Source organism: Diceros bicornis, chromosome X (assembly GCF_020826845.1).
Source record: "Diceros bicornis minor isolate mBicDic1 chromosome X, mDicBic1.mat.cur, whole genome shotgun sequence".
Lineage (NCBI taxonomy): Eukaryota > Metazoa > Chordata > Mammalia > Perissodactyla > Rhinocerotidae > Diceros > Diceros bicornis.
Window position 1 is genome coordinate 31,414,948 of NC_080781.1, and position 21,057 is coordinate 31,436,004.

General features: G+C 34.7%; 1 protein-coding gene across 1 annotated transcript in view; it reads left to right on the top strand.

Moving 5' to 3' along the window:
* Positions 1–21,057, top strand: part of CFAP47 (cilia and flagella associated protein 47) — a 533,305-nt gene that overhangs the window by 391,368 nt on the left and 120,880 nt on the right. Inside the window, exons 52-55 of the mRNA XM_058535621.1 lie at positions 2,965–3,140; positions 4,842–4,949; positions 11,172–11,280; positions 14,456–14,560. Of these exons, the coding sequence (XP_058391604.1) occupies positions 2,965–3,140; positions 4,842–4,949; positions 11,172–11,280; positions 14,456–14,560 (498 nt within the window). The remainder of the gene's footprint in view (positions 1–2,964; positions 3,141–4,841; positions 4,950–11,171; positions 11,281–14,455; positions 14,561–21,057) is intronic.

The window sequence follows — 21,057 nt, forward strand, 5'->3', positions numbered from 1 at the left end:
TATGTAATTTTTTGGCCTTAAGAATTATAGATAGTTAGAAAATTAATCTTGTCCAAATTAATTTTTACAGTATTTTGGCAGATGGATATTTAATAGAAATTACATAATACCATATTTTAATGGGGTCATTTAGAGATTTTTATCTATTTAAACATGGGAGAAAATAACATTGAAACCATAATGAAAGCTAGAAATTATTTTTTACAATATTGTAGTGAAATTTGACATATGTTTTACCATACTAGAAATACAGCACTGTTAATTGGAAACTTAAAGGTTTTTACTATAATGAAACGTTCATTTCTATTGAGTCTGTTGCCATTTTTGAGACTCCAAAGAATTCAATTGCAGGGATTCTCCAGAGATTACAGTACTACTTAGTGCCAGTAACTCTTAAGAAATTGATGATTGTTGTCTGGAAGGCTGATCAGTGAAGGATGTTGAGGGGGCGTCCAGACCTACTGAATAAGAGTGAAATGATCAGGTAGTGATATTTGCCTTGGATGTGGCAAGGAGGACCTGTGACATAAGTGCCTCATAGCTGCCATCCCCATTTCCCTCTCAAGATTCAGCCAACCGTAGAATGTCATACCACGTTTGTAACACTAGGGTATGCTTCTACAATATGGCTTATAGCTCACAGAGGAAAGAGTAGATTTAAAGTGGTTTTGTTTTATTTTGTGTTCAAAGTTTATGTGTGATAAGACATAAAGCAATTCAGTATTTCAGTACTTTATTCCTCTTTACACCAGAGATTTTTTTAATGTACAGTTTTCAAAATATGAGTCAAAACTAGCATTATTTTTTTAAGAAATAAAAGAGAATAGGAAGTATCAGAGAACATCACATGTGGTATGAGTAGGGGCTGTTTCGTGAAACTTTTTGTCAGTGGTGTGTGTCCATGGGCCAGATCATGATGTAAAATGAATTACTCTGGGTTGTAGTTAAAACATTTTGAAAATCAGTGGTTTAGATTCTGACATTTTTACTTCTGTGAAGAAGCTATAGCATTGTCTTAAACTGACACTGACCTTCTCTGAAAAATATCTGAGCAATTGACCAGGACAAACGTCTAATCCAAATATCTCATTTCAATTGTCACTCTAAAGACCTGGGCGAAGTTTCTAGGCCAATATATGGTTGTTGGTATTTGTTTTCCTGGCATATTCCTATGCTTTAGTTGTTGATTTGTTTGGCCCTTAGAAACTTCCTAGGAGGCTAAGTTCTGTAACAGTCTTATAGAATATGTCAGGTTGCCTAGAAATAGTAGATTCCGTGACATAATGCCATTGTTGGATTTTTTGCATTTTATATTTTTAGTTTTACTTCTTTATAATTATAAGCATTGGGTTTGTGTGTGTGTGTGTGTGTGTGAGGAAGATTAACCCTGAGCTAACATCTGTTGCCAATCCTCCTCTTTTTGCTGAGGAAGATTGGCCCTGGGCTAACATCCGTGCCCATCTTACTCTATTTTATATGGGATGCTGCCACAGCATGGCTTGACAAGCAGTGCGTAGGTCCTCATCCAGGATCCAAACCTGCAAACCCCAGGCCACCAAAGAAGCAGAGCGCACAAACTTAACCACTACGCCACCGGGCCAGCCCCCGGCATTGGATATTTTACTCTAGGAATTTAAATATCCATTTATTTTAGCAATCCATGATTCTAATATCTCCTGAAAATGTTGTACATGGCCAGTTTCCATTGCATTTATAATTAAATCTGAATTGTCATAAGTGATGTCTACACTAATCTAATTGTAAACTTGTATATATCCTTGATTTCCATCTTTCCTTGCCAGATGTTGTTCACCACGCTAAATGCTATTTCCATTCCCTTAAAATGTAACATTTATCCACTCATTTATTTATACAGAGGTAATCAAGTAAATGTTTATTCTGTGGACGAAACTGTAATGTCTATCTTGAAGATACGTTTTGTGAATAGCTCTCTCCCCATCACCACCTGTGCCCATCAGCTTATTATCAAGGATTTTTGGTCACTCCTATAATGTGATTTGATAAATTTCAAAATAGCTGCATGTCCTAAAGTACATCCATTACCAAGCTTTGAATTATGATGGAAATGTCCATTATTCTCCATTTCATTAGGTTAAGGCATTATAGACCAACTGCTCTTTGTTAAGATCGAGATATGTCCTGTCTATTAATCACCTTTAAAACATTTGCTTCAATTAATGGCTTTTACTTTAGTGGAAATCATGGCTGTCATGGGATGAAATATAAGTTATTAGCCAGAATGGGTCAGAATGAGGATCAGGAAATGTCTTGGAACTTGAAGAGTGCCTTCCAGGGCTGAGTAGATGTAGCTAGGGGGCAGGACAGGAGAAACCAGAATAGAAGGAAGGAATCTAAACAGGAAGGTAGTTGTATCATCAGTATAATTTGAATTCTTAGTTCACATTGTCCCTACTACTTGATACTAATATACAGAGCTACTTAAAGTGTGTCCTCTGGATCGGCAGCAGCAGCCACAACTTTTTAGAAATATGTTTTCAGGCCCCATCCCAGATCTACGGAATCAGAATCTTTGGGGCAGGGGGCCAGTAATCTGTGTTTTAGCAACCTCTACAGGTGATTCTTATGCATGTGCAAGTTTGAGTACCACAGCTAGAGGAAACATTGACAAATGGACTTCATAGTAATAATGGTACTGAAGAAAAATATCTTTTAAAAGTATTTTTACAGTTTCCTTAGCATTTAGGTAGATGGATCTCTTGGAGTACTTGTTGAAAAAAAATAATATTACCGTTTACCAAGACTAATCAAGGAAAATATATAAAAGGTTAAAAGCAGGTGAGATAGCATTCAGTAGTAGATCAAAGAGAAAAATAAAACAAATGGCCTTATATTGTATAAAAATTTTCTATGCATTTGCTTCCATAGAACAATGACTCTGTGCTGACACTAAGAGCTGATTGTATATTTGTTCTTTAATTCTAGGAGGGTGTTTGCATTGAAATACCTCTCTCTAATCCAGAAGAGCACATTGTTCACTTAGATGTGCAGTTATCAAGCGCTGCCCTCAGTGGACTCAAGAAACTTGTACTGTATCCACTAGAAAGTCTCAACTATGTGTTACGGTATACTCCAGCGACTACAGGCTGTAGAGATGAAAGGTATGGTTTGAGTGTGGCATTATATTTTATTGTTGATCCTTTGAAATTAAGCTTTTAAAATTATTATTTCTTTGCATGCTATATTCATTCAGATTATACTTGCTCATAGTTTTGGTTTTATTTAATACCATTCATTCATAAAATGTACTAATTTAGAGTTACCATTGTTTTCTTCAGTGCAAAATATTATTTATTGGAATATCAAATTAAATAATTCCTAAATTGCTCCTTATATACCCTCTTTCATTTCACTTTTCACTAACTGAATTTTTCTAGGTGCAAAAATTGAACCAAATGAAAATAATTCCACAAGGACTAGGAGTTAAACTTTCAATTTTTTTGATGAAAATTAATTTATATTTTATATTCTCAATTAAATACAGATCATCCACTTGGAGGACATAGAGAAAATTAAATTAAGGGCATTATACCATGCTGAATATATAGAGATATATATACATACACACACACACAGACATCTCACAAACATACACCCATATACACACATATATTAGCAGAGGGTAGTGACAAGTGTTTTTTATAGCATGATAATTATGAAAAACTTTCTTTGCACTATATGTTCACATACATGCATGCACAAACACATAGCCTCTATGTTCATGATTAACTCAGTTTATAGTAAAATAATCAACTATATTTGTTTTAAAGGTACTATTCCATTTATTTATTATAGTTTTAAAGACTACGTATTGGTATGCACAGTGCATTCCATTATTGCATGAAAGTGCCTTTTGCTACTTTATGTGCTCTTTCAGAGTTAGAATAATTCTTATTTTAATGAATGATGAATAAATGAATGTATTTGTGAAATTTTAAAGGATAAAAATTTTTATAATGTGAAGCATGAAAATAAGAACACAATGTGTTATAAAAGACACTGTTCTGATAGATTACCATTGGAAATGTGGGCTAGTCTCCTCTCCCCAGTGTGACCACAGAGGCTTTGTGAACACAGACTGAATTCTGAATTTTCTTTTATCAGCATACATGAAAAGACATAATTTTGGCCAATACTTACTGATTGCTTACTCTGTTATCTAAATCACCGGGGCATATGTTTTAGCTAGATACACACATAAAATTCTCAAAGTAACCATAAGAGGTAGGAGTGATTGCTCCCATTTTATAAATGATGAAATTGAAGCTCAAAAAGTTAGGTAACTTGTTCAAGGTTGCACAAATAAAAGGTGACAGAGCTGGGATACCAGCCCAGTTATACTTTAGACTGTCACATACTCTGTCTCTGTCTTCCCCAAAGGTGAGCACATACTGATAATTAAGGAAGCTCTCCAGAGCTTCATGTCACTTGATAGCCTTCACATGAAAATATACATGTTCAATTCAGCAAACTAAATTTTATTTAATCACAGTTAAAAAGCAAGACTTTTCTTGTTATAACTCCTGCAAGTCATTTGAATTACTGGTGTTTAAACATTTTTCATTGATTGAACGGGCATTTATTAAATGGATATTACTGCTGACACTGTTTTTCATGAATAATGAAGTGATTTTCTCACCAAAAATGAAAAATTTAAAAATATATCTACAACGAGAATAGAATGTGTCACAGAGCAGTTGTCAAATATTGTATTCGAAGCCACATATTTGGGATTTTTTTCTGCCAGATTTATTATACAAACTAAGACTACTGACAAGATTTTGTGTATTTCTCTCCACCAGCGTTGTTTTTCAACCTGATATGGCTCTAGAGTTCTGGTATTTACTGAGATTAACTACTGAATTACCAACACCAACCACAATGCCAGAAATAGAATGTGACCTTGGAAAGTAAGTCTATTTAATAGATAAAATTATTTCATGGAAGAAGAAAAAGCTGATCTGAAAGAGTATTGTTATAATGCACTGAATCTTTTTTGTTTTTGTGTTTGTGAAGAAGATTAGCCCTGAGCTAACATCCTTAGCCAATCCTGTTTTTGCTGAGGAAGATTGGCCCTGGGCTAACATTGGTGCCCTTCTTCCTTTACTTTATATGGGACGCCGCCACAGCGCGGCTTGACAAGCGGTGCTTCCGTCCACACCCGGGATCCGAACCTGCGAGCCCCAAGCTGCTGAAGCGGAGAATGCGAAGTTAACCATTACCCCACCGGGCTGCCCCTGCATTTAATCTTTTTAAATAAGACATAAATATATTTTTAGTAATTGATTTTCTTTTCCAGGGAAGGTTTGATGTTTAAACTACCCTGTGGAAAACTTATGTGAAAGAAAAACAAGTCAGGACTTAGTAAGGAAAGGCTTTTATTCAAAATGATTATTGCAAGGGAGGGAAAGGGACTATCTCTACTTGCTCTTCAGAAATCTACAAGCATCTTGAAATCAAACAGAAAAAGCTTTTCTTTTATATGGTAAAGGAGGGGCAAACAGAGATAAGCAGAATCTTTGGAGGGCACACTGGACAAAGAAGGGAAAATCACTAATGGGGACTGATAGGAAAAGGATCTCGCTGTGGTAAGCTGATTCCCAGGAGAAGCCGAGAAGGGAGGCATGTTCTACTTTTTTTGTGCTTGCTCAGGTTTGGGGACAAGCAGAGTTCAAGGGCCTGTAGGAAAGATAGAAGGCTGACTAAAGTTTGGTCAAGGCAAAGCAGAGGATAAACAATGGGTAATTGAGAATACTTGGTCACTTGGTTAATACCATGTGCCCTTGAGATATGACCATTTTTATTTAGGTGGATGAGTTCCTGTTACATGTCTCTGGTACATAGGGACAACCAAGTCACAATTTCTGCTTTTAAAGAAGATATGCACTAGTGGGCAAATCGGTGCCTTTTCGTTAATTTCTCTCCCTTAGCACAACAAAAGAGTGTTGAATTCTCCCAGTGCCAGATCTTGAGCCAAAACATCATTACAAGTGATTTATTAAGGACGTGATCCAAGTAGGAAAAATCAGTAAGAGAAGAGGGGAAGCAGGATAAGAAAAGGAAGACACACTAAGCAAGGGTGTGATTGCAAGTACAGTCTCAGAGTTTGTCTGATCCTGCAGAGAGCTCTGGAGCATAAATTACATCTCAGAGTTTGTCTTGTCTTGACACAACGATACTAGGCTGTTGAACTCCCATACTAGTCACATAAGCTTCCTCGGGATGAGGTATAAACTCCCAGGCACCTCTGCTGTCTGTAGGGTTGAGGAAGCTCCAGGACCCAAGGGCAGTCATCTGAAGGTCTCAGATGGAAGGTGAACAGCAAGCATGCAGAAGTTGGGGGATGGGGGCAGAAAGCTGGTAAAAATCTTCCAGGGGAACTGGGTGGGGCACCAGCAGTGTCTGCTACAAGTTATTAACAAACTTATTTCTAGTTTTATTTATTTCTTGTTTTAAAAATATATTAGTATATGAAAACTATATATGTATATGTGTATAAAATTATTAATAAATGTAAGACAGTTATGTGAACATATTTGGCTCAACCAGTTTTACAATAGTGGTTTTCTACCTTCACTAAAAGATGCTAGCCTTTTCTCTTTCTTTTCAAGTTCTCTTTATTTTTGAACGTGTTTTTCTAAAACTTAATTTCTTTTTATCTGTCATACTGTGTATAATTAAAAGCTGCATAAGATTAAAGGGTGTTTGATAGTAACTATTTTTTTAGCCAGATTCATCCTGGATCCTCATTCTTTTTGAAAGTTTGCATGACGTTTAATTGTACCCAGAGTCTTTAAAATTTTTAACAATATATATTGGTGTGGCTCTATTTTCATACATTTTTCTGGGTAGTTGGGGTCTCTTTCAATATGGAAACACATGACTTTCAGTTTCTGGAAATCTCGAATTATGCCATCTCTCTCTTTTCTCATCCTATAACATTTATGTTTTGGATTTGGAACGTGGGGGCTAATATTTTAATTTTCTTACTTTTTGACCTTTTTTCCCAACATTTACTTATGTTTTAGTTTCATTCTCTCCTGTTAGAAATGTTCTCCACTGCTTGTTTTGCTCATATTTGCATGTGAGACTCTAAATGATAGTCAGTCCTTATTGACCCATTCATGATTTTCTATGTGCCATTCTTCATTTATATTCTTTGCTGCAAAAATCCGTTCCTTTTTATTGCTGATGGACTTGGGTTTTTTCCAAGTTTGGCATATTATGAAAAATATTGTCTATAAGATTGTATATGCTTTAGTTGCCCATTTGTGCTCATTTCTATTGGTATAAACAGGAATGCAATATCATTTCAATTTAGCGGATAATGACAAAGAGTTTGAAATTCATTATACCTATTTACACTCCCACCAGCCATTTATGAATTGTAGTTGCTTCACATCTTCAAGAACATGGGTATTGTAAGACTAATTTTAACCGTTGTGGTGTGTGTGAAGTGGTACCTCAGTGTACTTTTAATTTGTATTTCCCTCATGACTAATGAGGTTGAGTACCTTGTCATCGCTTTATAGACCATTTTGATATAGTCTTTTTTGAAGTGCCTGTTCATGTCCCTTGACTGTTTTTCTATTAGCTTGTCTGTATTTTCCTTTATAACTTACAGGTCTTTATATATTTTGGTTACAAACCTTGTGGGATATATATGTTGCAAATACTTTTCTTATTCTGTATTTCCTTTTCAGTCTCTCTCTCTCTTTTTTTTTTTTTTTTGTGAGGAAGAAAAGATCAGCACTGAGCTAACATCCGTGCTAATCCTCCTCTTTTTGCTGAGGAAGACCGGCTCTGAGCTAACACCTATTGCCAATCCTCCTCCTTTTTTTTCCCCAAAAGCCCCAGTAGATAGTTGTATGTCATAGTTGCACATCCTTCTAGTTGCTCCCTTTTCAATCTCTTAATGGAGTATTTTGATGAAAATAAGTTATTAATTTTAATGTAGTTTAATTTATCAACCTTTTTGTTTTGTCCAGTTCTTCCATACTCCAAGGTCATTAAGAACTTCTATGTCATTTCCAGAAAAATGTGTTGTGTACACCTCTCATATTTAGATCTATAATCTATCTGGAATTGATATCTATATGTGACATGAGAGAAACATCAGCTAGGAGGTGATTACACTAATTCAGGACCTAGGCTATGGCAGCTTGGACCAGAGTGTTGACAGTGAGGGTGGTGAGAAGTGTCCAATTTATGGTGTATTTTTGAAAGTAGAGCTAATGAGCTTTGCTGATTAATAATATTTGAGGTGTAGGAAAACAGAAGGGTATGGATGACACTAAGGTTTTTGGTCTGAGTAATTGGAACAAAAGATTTGACATTAACTGAGATAGAGAAGACTATAAGAAGAGCTGATTTGAGGGTAGATATTTGGAGCTCAGTTTTGGACCTGTAAGTTTGAGGTTCCTATTAGACATCTGAATGATGAGTAGGAAGTTTATTAAAAAGCCTGTAGTGCAGTGGAAACGTTCATGTTGGAGATACATGTTTAGTTGTTCCCAGGTTTGTATTGAGGGTAAGCAGAGTAGAGTAAGTGGTAGGACAATGCATTTGCACTTCTAAGTCAGAGACAGTGTTGTTATGTTGTATGATTTGCCTTACAGATTATTATTAATGAATCTCAGAATGATAGATAAGAGTCACTTAATAATAATTGGTAACATAAAATTAATTGAATTGTCATCCCAAGAACTTTTACATATTGGAGGCATTTTTTGTTTTATGCATTTTATGGTAAGTGCATTCTTCCCAATGGTTCATGATATTTTCTCATCACCAGCATTCTGCACAATGTTTTTTTAAATGTCTTTTTATTTTGGAAGAGTTTAAGACTCATAAGAAGTTGAAAAAGCAGTACAGAGTTCCCATGGATCCTTCACCCTGGAATTGGTTTTTAAGGTGCTCCTACTTGGTTCACATTAAAATTACTCTATTGTTTTTCATTGATTTGGCAGGTAATATTATTTTAATTTTCCCTTGTTGTTCTATATTAACAAGTTTGAAACAGTCTTGGTGAAAAAATATTTTACCATGACTATTGAGAAATATGGAACCCAAAGAGAAAGTAGTAACATTTTAAACACTTAAGAAATTTAATTTTGCCCATAAGTAATATGTGCATCGAGAACTCTCAATATATGCATTTACAATCTGCAAACTTCCTTTCTAATTATTGGAAAAACTAGCAATTAAAGAAAAGGTCTGTTAGCTTCAGTTCAATTCAAAACCTTTTTCTGGATGAACAATGAATCAAGCACCTCTTTAGTTTTTATATTTTGCTTCTTGGTCCACTGGCAATCACAGGCTACATACAGCTCTCTTACTTTCTGCACCTCTGTTCATTTCAAATGTCATCAAGTAATATTAATCCTTTGCAATGAAATTTACTTTAGTTCCCACAAAAATTACACTATTTTTTATGTTTTATTATCAAATGTTTTAAAATAGTTTATTTTACAATTGCAAAACATGTTGACAGAAATTCAATTGTCATTTCTTTTCATTTTGTAAAGCCATTGCTTTATTTATAATGAAAATATAAAGAGGATTCTATTTAAGTTGTAATCATGAATGCTTTCAGTATGCATTTTGGACCAAATATATTCTACTCTCTGCTTATATAACTTTGACTTTTTTAGATTCACATGTGAGTGAGATCACACAGTATATGTCTGTCTTTGTCTGACGTATTTCACTTAGCATAATGTCTTCAAGGTTCATCCATGTTGTCACAAATGTCAAGATTTCCTTGTTTTTTATGGCTGAATTATATTACATTATATATCTATCTCTATCTATCTATATATATAATGGATCATATAGATAAGTGCATTATCTGTTAGATAAAGAGATGGATAGATAGGTAGGTAGGTAGGTAGGTAGGTAGAGATATATAATGGAATATTATGAACATGGGAGTGCAGATACATTTTTGAGATACTGATTTCATTTCCTTTGCATATGTACCCAGAAGTGGGATTGCTGCTGGGTCATATGGTAGTTCTAGTTTTAATTTTTTGAGGTACCTCCATATTGTTTTCCATAGTGGCTACACCAACCTACATTCCCATCAACAGGGTACTAGTGGTTCCTTTTCTCCAAATCCTCACCAACACATGTTATCTTATTTTTTTTTTTAAATAATAGCCACCCTAACAGCTAAGAGATGAAATCTCAATGTGGTTTTGATTTGTATTTCTGCAGGATGACAATTTTGATGCTGTCCATCCTTCTGATGTATTAAAATGATGGTGGATTGAGAATTATGAACCCTCTTAATTATTCTTTGTTTTCAGCATAAATACCAATCACATTTTTGGTATTCACTCATCATCAGTTTGGAGCTTATCAATATAATGGACAGAACCCTGCGAATTTATTACTCTTTTTTAGTATTTCTAGACTATGTTAACTTTTTTGGCTGGATTTAGCAGTTATAAAATAATGGGTAAATATTGCTCCTAAAACTGGAATTTATTTCAGTAACCAATGTGAAATAACATTTGGTCTCAAAAATATAGAATCAGGGATTATTTAATTTAGCAAAATGTCATTAGTTCATACATGATTATTCTTATTTTGAAACTCACACAAGTCATTGTATTAGTTTCCTAGACCTGTGAGAAGTACCACAAACTAGGTGACTTAAGATAACATAAATTTATTCTCTCACAGTTCTGGAGGCTCGAAGTTTGAAATCAAGGTGTCAGTAGGATCATGTTCCCTCTGAAATCAATAAGGGAGAATCTTTCCTTGCCTCTTCTGGCTTCTGGTGCTTGCCAGCAATCCTTGGTGTTCCTTGACTTATAGATGCATCACTCCAATCTATCACTCTGTTGTCATATGGCCATCTTCTCATGTGTCTTCACATTGTCTTCTTATAAGGACACCAGTCATATTGGATTAAGGCCCACCCTACTCAAGTATGACCACATCTTAACTAATTACATCTGCAACAACCCTATTTCCAAATAAGGTCATGTTCTGAGGTTTTGGGAGTTAGGACTTCAATATATCTTTTTGGGGGATGCAATTCAACCCATAACAGTCATCAAGTTTATAAAATTATCATTGAACAAATTTATGAACAAGTTTACCAGCTTTGTTTTTCCTTCCAGGTGTGTCACTCAGATGATTCCCTTAATTAATCCTACACACGAAACCTTAGAATTGCAAGCAACAAATAGTAATCCTGATGATTTTGTCCTGGATGTAAAGAGATCACCAGTGAGTATATTCTGAAAGCCAAGTAACCTGCCACTACTACAGCATTTTCCAATTCTGATTTGGGGACATCGTAGAGTAGTAGCATTTGAATTATTAATAAGATTTCAAATGCCTGAAATTAAAAAATAGAATTTGTATATATATATCCCCAATTTTAATTTGTCAGCAAACAGGTATCATATTCATATAAATTTTTAAAATTATATATGCTAGATTTGTGCTCATTATCACTGAATTCTAAATAAACGGATTGTGACTTATTTCTGACCATTTTTGTAATCAGTTTTTGCAGTAGTCTCCCAGTAATCTCCCAGTAATTTGATTTTGACTTAATGGTCATTCTATGTTTCCAGGGTCCCAAGAGGCCAGTTCTCTTCTAGCCTTTCTTGAGTTCCTACTCACCACCCCCTCCCCCACTTCTAGACAGTGCTGACAGCTCTGCCCCTCTCTCCTCCTTTCTCTGCCCCATTTCCTCATTCCTTGGTCCCTGGCAGAGATTAGAGCCAGTCAGTGGGCCTCAATCACTTTCTCCTACGCCAAATAACAAAACAAGATCTGAAGCTTTAGCATGACTATCTATGTTTCCAAAGCACATAATACCAAATATGTACAGTGAATGCCACAACCATGCTTTCAGATAAAGTTCAAAATGATAATTGCAATAGGTTATTTTCTTCAGACGACCTCACAGTAAATCATGAAGCCCTGTTAAGTAGATATGGTATTTAAATAAAAGCTTTTACTATTTGCTGTTTAATGATTGTTTAACAAATCTACAATGTGATCTCTTTATTTATATTTTATTACCTGTCTCTTGTCAATCACTAGTTGCCAACTAACAATATCCTGATATAAAATTAGTTCTTAACTGCCATAATATGTCAAATTAAATATCACTAAGTATTATATTGCTAAAATTGGTGCATATAGTTTAATCTTAGAAAAATTATATTAAAATTGTACATATATGTTTATATTAACACTATATTTTTCATAAATGGAATATGATGTTCAGGCTACAGTTTACATATAACTGAAATTACTCATTAGAAAGTGGTGTTTTCATATTGCAATTAACTTTAATAATAGGAAAAACTCAAAAATAACTTTATAGATGAGAAAAATATCATTATATATTATAGAACAAATAGGAGCACACATTAATGGTAATGATAATAAATGGAAAGTATATATATGTGTAACTTTACTCTTGGTTTTGTTGCATAATATTCATGTTTAAGTAAGTAAGAATTTTAAAATATTGAAATTACCCATAAATGCTTCAATAAGTAAGCATAGATTGGTTATCAAGGCAAATAAGGATATAAAAAACTTACTTCCCTCCAACTATATATTATGAAAAAGTTCAAAAAGATACAGAAATTGAAAGAAAAATACAATGCACAAACTTATACCTTCTACCTTTGTTCTTATATTAACAATCTGCCACATTTTTCTCTCTTCTCTCTTTCTTCTCTCTTATAATTCTTACTGTTGAATTTGAAAGTAAGTTGTAAGTATCATGCTATTTCAATACTAAATACTTCAGATTATATTTCCTAAGAGCATATTAATCTCCTATATCATCTACTATCCTATCCAGATTTAAGTTGACTCAGTTGTCACAAGATTATCTTTCCCTTTTGAACTAGGATTCACTGTAAACTCACACATTGGAATTGGTTATCATGATGACACTTCTAATGAAATGTTTTTAAGTTTCAAAAAGGTCCTGTATTTAACGTATTATATACTCAGTAAGTTTGATATAGTTAAATTCCAACCAATGCTGTTTATCTTTCTTTCCTTGAAACCATGGGAGATGCATTTTTCAGTTAATTTTAGGTGCAAATAAAGGAATGTTACTGAGTTACTGCTTGGTTATATCCACTACCTCAATCTTTATCGCATGCCTCTGACATATATTTATAAAAGAGGAATTTGAGGCCAAAGAGGCTAAAATACTTAAACCACATGGTTAGTAAGTGGTAGAACTAGAATTAAAATCCAAGTTAATGTAGTATTATATGGTTTTTTCCAATGAAATAAATGATTTTTTTCATTTATATACAGAAAGAGAAATTTTTGTCATATTTGCTTAATTGAAAGAATATATTAAATGCAACTTTTCTTATTATTTTGCTAAAGTTGATGCTGAAATTAATGTAAACTCCTTCAGTATACATTAGCCAATAACCTTGAAGCATCCGAGGTATCAGAGGGAGACCTAGCCCGAGAGAAAAATATTCGCTGTAGATAAACCACACAGATGTATAATGAGGAGGTGACTCTGTTCAAAATATAAAATTGAGTTTGTATTTGTATTTCATGGTCATTATCAGAGTTTATTGAGCACCCAGTGCTATATTCTACAAAGATGGAATGATGCTGCTAAGTTGCAATTTTACTTTTTCAGAAGTTACCTGGCAAAATACATTAGTGAAAAAATAATTGACTCACTTTTCAGACATGTGCAACTCATCCTATCATTCTATAAGTGTTGATATTAAATATTATATTATTCACAGTATAGCATTTTGATTCCGTAAGATACTCAAGCCCTCATTATATTGTGAGGGAGTTGCTGGCTTCTTTCACGGTCTCTGAAGAGGGAGCTCAAACTGCTACTGTTCAGACTCAGGTCATCCCACAGGTCACATTGAGTGTATATGTGATGGGACAAAGAGGAAAACTTCACCGTACAATAAAGAAGCATGTCTTACATCTATGTTTCAAATCAGTTCATTTCTTTTGACATTACAGGGCTACAAGTTAGGTTCTCAGTGGTTGGATATGTATCTTGGGATCAACAGTAAACTATGGGTTCTTAAATAAAATGCATATTTGTATTATTGGAGGGTCTAACACAGCTTAAAAAATTAATCCTGATTTCCTTTTATAGAGTGAGTAACTCTATGTGGTCATTGTCTGGGGGAAGAACATGGCGTGAGCACTACTAAACACATTACCATGGGCGGTTTTATCAATATTTACCAAGCAGGTGTAGTGAAAATGGATAATGTGTACAAGGCAACACATTAATCACACAAGCATCAACCTGGCAAGACAACACATTAATCACACAAGCATCAACCTGGCATATACCTAGCACACACAGATGCTGACTCAACAAAAGTATTGATTTTTGATTCTCTTTCTTTCTGAATTTACATAGCTGACCGTACCTCCTCACTCCACCAAAGAGGTGTCTGTTCACTTTTGTCCTTCTGCACTTGGAAGAGCTGGTCATCAAGCTTCTATCATCTTCTCCTGTGCTCAGGTATGATAGAGTATTCTTGGACCAAGTCAAGTTAACTAAATTTCAAAGTCAATAAATAAGTAAATATAAGTCACCCATTGACATCTTTTGTGAGCAAAACAAGTTCATTATAAATTATTAATTAAATGAACTTTTGAAAATACAGTATACATTATGTATGTCCAGGCATCTAAAGAAGGCATTTTAAAATCCTTAGATTGCTTGAATGAAGGTGGATATACATCCAGATTTAGAACAGAGGTATTTTAATGTAAATGCCAAATGACTGGCATTTATGTTAATTTTCTGACTTGGGTTTTACTACTCAATTTTCATGAACTTAAATATAAAACTGTAGAAAATGTGATCTTGCAAATATTGTGGGTTTTTTTCACTCTATTTCGTCTGTACAGTGTTCCTGAATAATAATAATTTTTAAAAACAATAGTTAATCATTTTTAAGCATCTCTAAACTTGCTACATGTCATTCTAAGAATTATTTCAATTCATTGTCACCGGAGTCCTATAGTAGAAGTATTATCAACCCCATTTTAAGGATCAGAAATATGAGATACTCAGAAATTAAGATCAGGCAGCTGGTAAAAGGTTGAACTCAGACCTGAACCCACAACATCTGGCTTTATAGTTTATCAGTCACCATATAAGTGCATCCCTCCACCCCTTGTGCCCATCCCCCAGCCCCCTAGCCCCTGGTAAGCACCAAACAGTTCTATCTGTGTGTGTGTTGGTTTATCTTCCACATATGAGTGAGATCATGCCCTGTTTGTCTTTCTCTTTCTGGCTTACTTCACTTAACATAATACCCTCCAGGCCCATCCATGTTGTTGCAAATGGGACGATTTTGTCTTTTTTATGGCTGAGTAGTATTCCATTGTATATATATACCACATCTTCTTGATCCAGTCGTCAGTTAAGGGAGACTTAGGTTGCTTCCACTTCTTGGCTATAGTGAATAATGCTGCAATGAACATAGGGGTGCATAAGCCTCTTTGGATTGTTGATTTCAGGTTCGTTAGATCGATTCCCAGTAGTGGGATAGCTGGATCATAGGGCATCTCTATTTTTAATTTTTTGAAGAATCTCCATACCGTTTTCCATAGAGGCTGCACCAGTTTGCATTCCCACCAGCTGTGGATTATGGTTCCTGTTTCTCCACATCCTCTCCAACATTTGTTGTTTTTTTTCTTGGTGATTATAGCCATTCTAATGGGCGTGAGGTGATATCTTAGTGTTGTTTTGATTTGCATTTCCCTGATGATTAGTGATGTTGAACATCTTTTCATGTGCCTATTGGCCATCTGTATATCTTCTTTGGAGAAGTGTCTGTTCATTTCCTCTGCCCATTTTTTGATTGGGTTGTTTGTTTTTTTGTTGTTCAGTTGTGTGAGTTCTTTATATATTATGGAGGTCAACCCCTTGTCAGATGTATGTTTTGCAAATATTCTCTCCCAGCTGGTGGGTTGTCTATTCATCTTGATTCTGGTTTCGTTTGTCTTGTAGAAGCTCCTTAATCTGATCAAGTCCCACTTGCTTATTTTTTCTTTAGTTTCCCTAGTCTGGGTAGGCATGTCATCCGAAAAGATTCCTTTATGACCAATATCAAATAGTGTGTTGCCTATATTTTCTTCTATGAGTTTTATAGTTTCAGGTCTCACCTTCAGGTCTTTGATCCATTTTGATTAACTTTTGTGAATGGCAATAGCAGATGGTCCACTTTCATTCTTTTGCATGTGGCTGTCCAGTTTTCCCAACACCATTTATTGAAGAGACTTTCCTTTCTCCATTTTTTGTTCTTAGCTCCTTTGTCGAAAATTAGCTGTCCGTATATGTGTGGTTTTATTTCAGGGCATTCAGTTCTGTTCCATTGATGTGTGTGTCTGTTTTTGTACCAGTACCATGCTGTTTTGATTACTATTGCTTTGTAGTATGTTTTGAAGTTAGGGATTGTGATGCCTCCTGCTTTGTTCTTTTTTCTTATGATTGCTTTAGCTATTCGGGGTCTTTTGTTGCCCCATATGAATTTCAGTATTCTTTTTTCTGTTTCCGTGAAGAATGTCTTTGGAATTCTGATTGGGCTTGCTTTTGAATCTGTAGATTGCTTTAGGTAATATAGACATTTTAACTATGTTTATTCTTCCAATCCATGTGCATGGGATATCTTCCCATTTCTTTATGTCATCATCGATTTCTTTCAATAATGTCTTGTAGATTTCATTGTATAGGTCTTTCACCTCCTTGGTAAGATTAATTCCTAGATATTTTATTCTTTTTGATGCAATTGTAAATGGTATTATATTTTTGAGCTCTCTTTCTGTTAGTTTGTTATTAGCATACAGAAATGGAACTGATTTTTGTAGATTGATTTTGTACCCTACGACTTTGCTGTAGTTGTTGATTATTTCTAATAGTTTTCCAACGGATTCTTTAGGGTTTTCTATATATAAAATCATGTTATCTGCAAATAGTGAGAGTTTCACTTCTTCGTTGCCTATTTGGATTCCTTTTATTCCTTTTTCTTGCCCAATTGCTCTGGCCAAAACCTCCAGTACTATGTTGAATAGGAGTGGTGAGAGTGGGCAGCCCTGCCTTGTTCCTGTTCTCAGTGGAATGGCTTTCAGTCTTTCCCCGTTGAGTATGATGTTGGCTGTGGGTTTGTCATAAATAGCCTTTATTATGTTGAGGGACTTTCCTTCTATACCCATTTTGTTGAGAGTTTTTATCATAAATGGATGTTGTATCTTGTCAAATGCCTTCTCTGTGTCTATTGAGATGACCATGTGGTTTTTAGTCTTTGTTTTGTTGATGTGGTGTATCACGTTGATTGATTTTTGGATGTTGAACCATCCCTGCGTCCCTGGTATAAATCCCACTTGATCATGGTGTATGATCTTTTAATGTATTGCTGTATTCGGTTTGCCAATATTTTGTTGAGGATTTTTGCATCTATGTTCATCAGCGATATTGACCTGTAATTTTCCTTCTTTGTATTGTCTTTGTCTGGCTTTGGTATCAGGGTGATGTTGGCCTCGTAGAATGATTTAGGAAGTGTTCCATCTTCCTTTATTTTTTGGAATAGCTTGAGAAGGATGGGTATTAAATCTTCTTTGAATGTTTGGTAAAATTCACCAGAGAAGTCATCTGGTCCTGGACTTTTATTTTTTGGGAGGATTTTGATTACTATTTCAATCTCTTTACTTGTGATTGGTCTATTCAGAGTCTCCATTTCTTCTTGGTTCAGTTTTGGGAGGTTGTATGAGTCTAAGAATTTATCCATTTCTTCTAGATTGTCCAATTTGTTGGCATATAATTTTTCATAGTATTCTCTTATAATCCTCTGTATTTCCGTGGTATCTGTTGTAATTTCTCCTCTTTCATTTCTAATTTTATTTACTTGAGCCTTTTCTCTTTTTTTCTTAGTAAATCTGGCTAAGGGTTTGTCAATTTTGTTTATCTTCTCAAAGAACCAACTCTTTGTTTCATTAATCCTTTCTACTGTTTTTTTGGTCTCAATTTCATTTATTTCTGCTCTGATTTTTATTATTTCTCTCCTTCTGCTGACTTTGGGCTTTGTTCTTCTTTTTTTAGTTCTGTTAGGTGTTATTTAAGGTTCCTTATTTGGGCTTTTTCTTGTTTGTATTGCTATGAGTTTCCCTCTCAGGACCGCTTTTGCTGCATCCCATGTGGTTTGCTATGGCATATTTTCATTTTTGTTTGTTTCCATATAGTTTTTGATTTCTCCTTTAATTTCATCAATGATCCATTCGTTGTTCAGTAGCATGTTGTTTAATCTCCACATTTTTGTCACTTTCCCAGTTTTTTTTTCGTGGTTGATTTCTGGTTTCATAGCATTATTGTCTGAAAAGATGCTTGTTATGATTTCAATCTTCTTAAATTTATTGAGGCTTGCTTTGTTTCCCAGCATATGGTCTATCCTTGAGAATGTTCCATGCGTGCTTGAGAAGAATGTGTAGTCAGCTATTTTTGGATGGAGTGCTCTGTATGTCTACTAGGTCCATCTCATCCAGTTTTTCATTTAAGTCCACTATTTCTTTCTTGACTTTTTGTCTGGATGATCTATCCATTGATGTAAGTGGGGTATTAAGATCCCCTACTATTATTTTGTTGTTGTTAATGTCTCCTTTTAGGTTTGTTAATAGTTGCTTTATGTACACTGGTGCTCCTATGTTGGGTGCATATATATTTATAAGTGATATGTCTTCTTGGTGGAGTGACCCTTTTATCATTATATATTTCCCTTCTTTGTCTCTCTTAACCTGTTTTATCTTGAAGTCTACTTTGTCTGATATGAGTATGGCAACACCTGCTTTGTTTTGTTTGCCATTAGCTTGGAGTATTGTCTTCCATCCTTTCACTCTGAGCCCGTGCTTGTCTATAGAGCTGAGATGTGTTTCCTGGAGGCAGTATATTGTTGGGTCTTGCTTTTTAATCCATCCTGCCACTCTGTATCTTTTGATTGGAGAGTTCAATCCATTTACATTTAGGGTAATTATTGATATATGAGGGCTTAATGTTGCTGTTTTGTCACTTATTTTCCAGTTCTTTTGCATTTCCTTTGTTTCTTGTCCCATTTGTTTCAGACTGCCAATTCAGTTTGGTTGTTCTGTCTTATGACTCTTCTAGTTTTCTCTTTATCATATGTGATTTTATTTTGATTATTTTTTTAGTGGTTACCTTGAGGTTTGTGTAAAAAATCTTGTGTAGGAGATAGTCCATTATCTGATGGCCTCCTATTTCCTTATTCTAAGTCAATTCAATCACTTTCCTAGGAAGATATTTTTTTAAATAAAAATTTAGGGTTTATTTTTCTAAGTCTAAGAGTTTGCAATTACTTTTAGTCATTAGGGAAAAACACATACAGTTTTCTATCCCTCTTTTGATTTCACTGATAAATATATCTGAACTAACACACACAACTGAGTAGCTGATTACTCTAAAATCTAGTAAAGGCAGTGCTATAGGATAAGTTTTAACTGTTCCTGAATGTGACTCTTTGCTGAACTTAAGGAAATGGCTGTGGTTTATTATTTGTTTCATTTGTTTCTGGTTTGGATCCACATGAAGAACAGCTCTGCATTGTAAAAATCCAACTTTAGACTAGTTGTGCAGATTTTGAATCCTGAGATTAATTTGGTTAGGACATCACTACTGCAAATATAATGAACTCGTAATATGCTATCCTAGTCTCTAAATGAGACTGTGTTCCTGCATAACAGGAGAAGAGGAACTATAGTAAGCAGCAAATGTGATAATCAGGGCTTCTCTTTGGTATCAAACATTATGTTCGGAGATTTTCTTTCTTGGTTTTCAGTTGTTTCCCTTTTATTTTCAAATACTCGCCATTATTTATTTCATTCGTACTTGACTGTGTGTCTCAGTGCCTCTAAAGGTCAGAGTAGCAGAAGTGAAGGAAGAAGACATAAAATCAGAGTGGTTTTATTACTCGGCATGAGTCTATGATCCTTGCGGTCTGTGTCTATGGAAAACTGTTTGTTCTTAGCAAGCTCTAATGCCCTTGAGTTTGCTCAGTGTGCAAGCCAGATTTACTGTCTTTTACCTCCACTTGTTTTATCTTTCAGAAACATTGGAATTGGACCTTTAATGGTTTTACTGTGTCTCCTTTCAAAAAAGTTTGAGATAAAGATGGACTAAAAATGTTACTTTTGTTTTAAATGCACATGTTCACTGGGATACTTTTAAATTTCCCTCTTTGAACTAGAGTGCATAATTTAAGTAATGGGCAATTGTTACACACTAGTGTTCAATAATGGTGGGATGTGATTTAACTTAGAAATTCTGGTATTCCAGACCACTTGGCGAAACATGAAAATATGACCTTCTTGTTTTTGTAGTTTGGCTCACTCCCAATGGTTTAAAGTAATCTGATTTCTGTCATCCAGGATTTATTTTATTAAGTAGCCAAAAAGTAAGTAATTTATATAAGTTAGTTGTTAATTTAATTGAACCCTGATGTTTAATTCCAGTCAGTCCATTACGTGTAATCAAATTAGGACATCATAAGTGAAAATATAGTGAATATATATTATGCTAGTAGAATCTCTAACTAAAAGTAATACAGTCATTTGAAGATAATATGCAGATAAAACTTGCCCTTAAGCTCTCTACTCAGAAACAGCATTTTATGGATTCCTATCACCACCTATCCTATTGTAAAACAATCTTAAAGCAAGTTTCCCTCTTTATTGGTATTTAGGCTTGGAAACACCTATGTACTTTGAGGGATTATAAACTAGGTCATTGTTTGTTGGTTTTTATTGAATGACCTCCTTCCTTCACCTGTAACATTAGCAAAGTGTTCAGTGCAGAACTGAGTCACAGTCTGTTGTACTCTCAGGGGACTTTTGTTCTAGATGAATACAAAGAGAACATTTTCAAACAGAGCTTTGCAGGCGTATGAAACCCAGATAAGAACAATGGCCACATTCAATCTCCTTCACATAATTTTAAAGACATTCTTT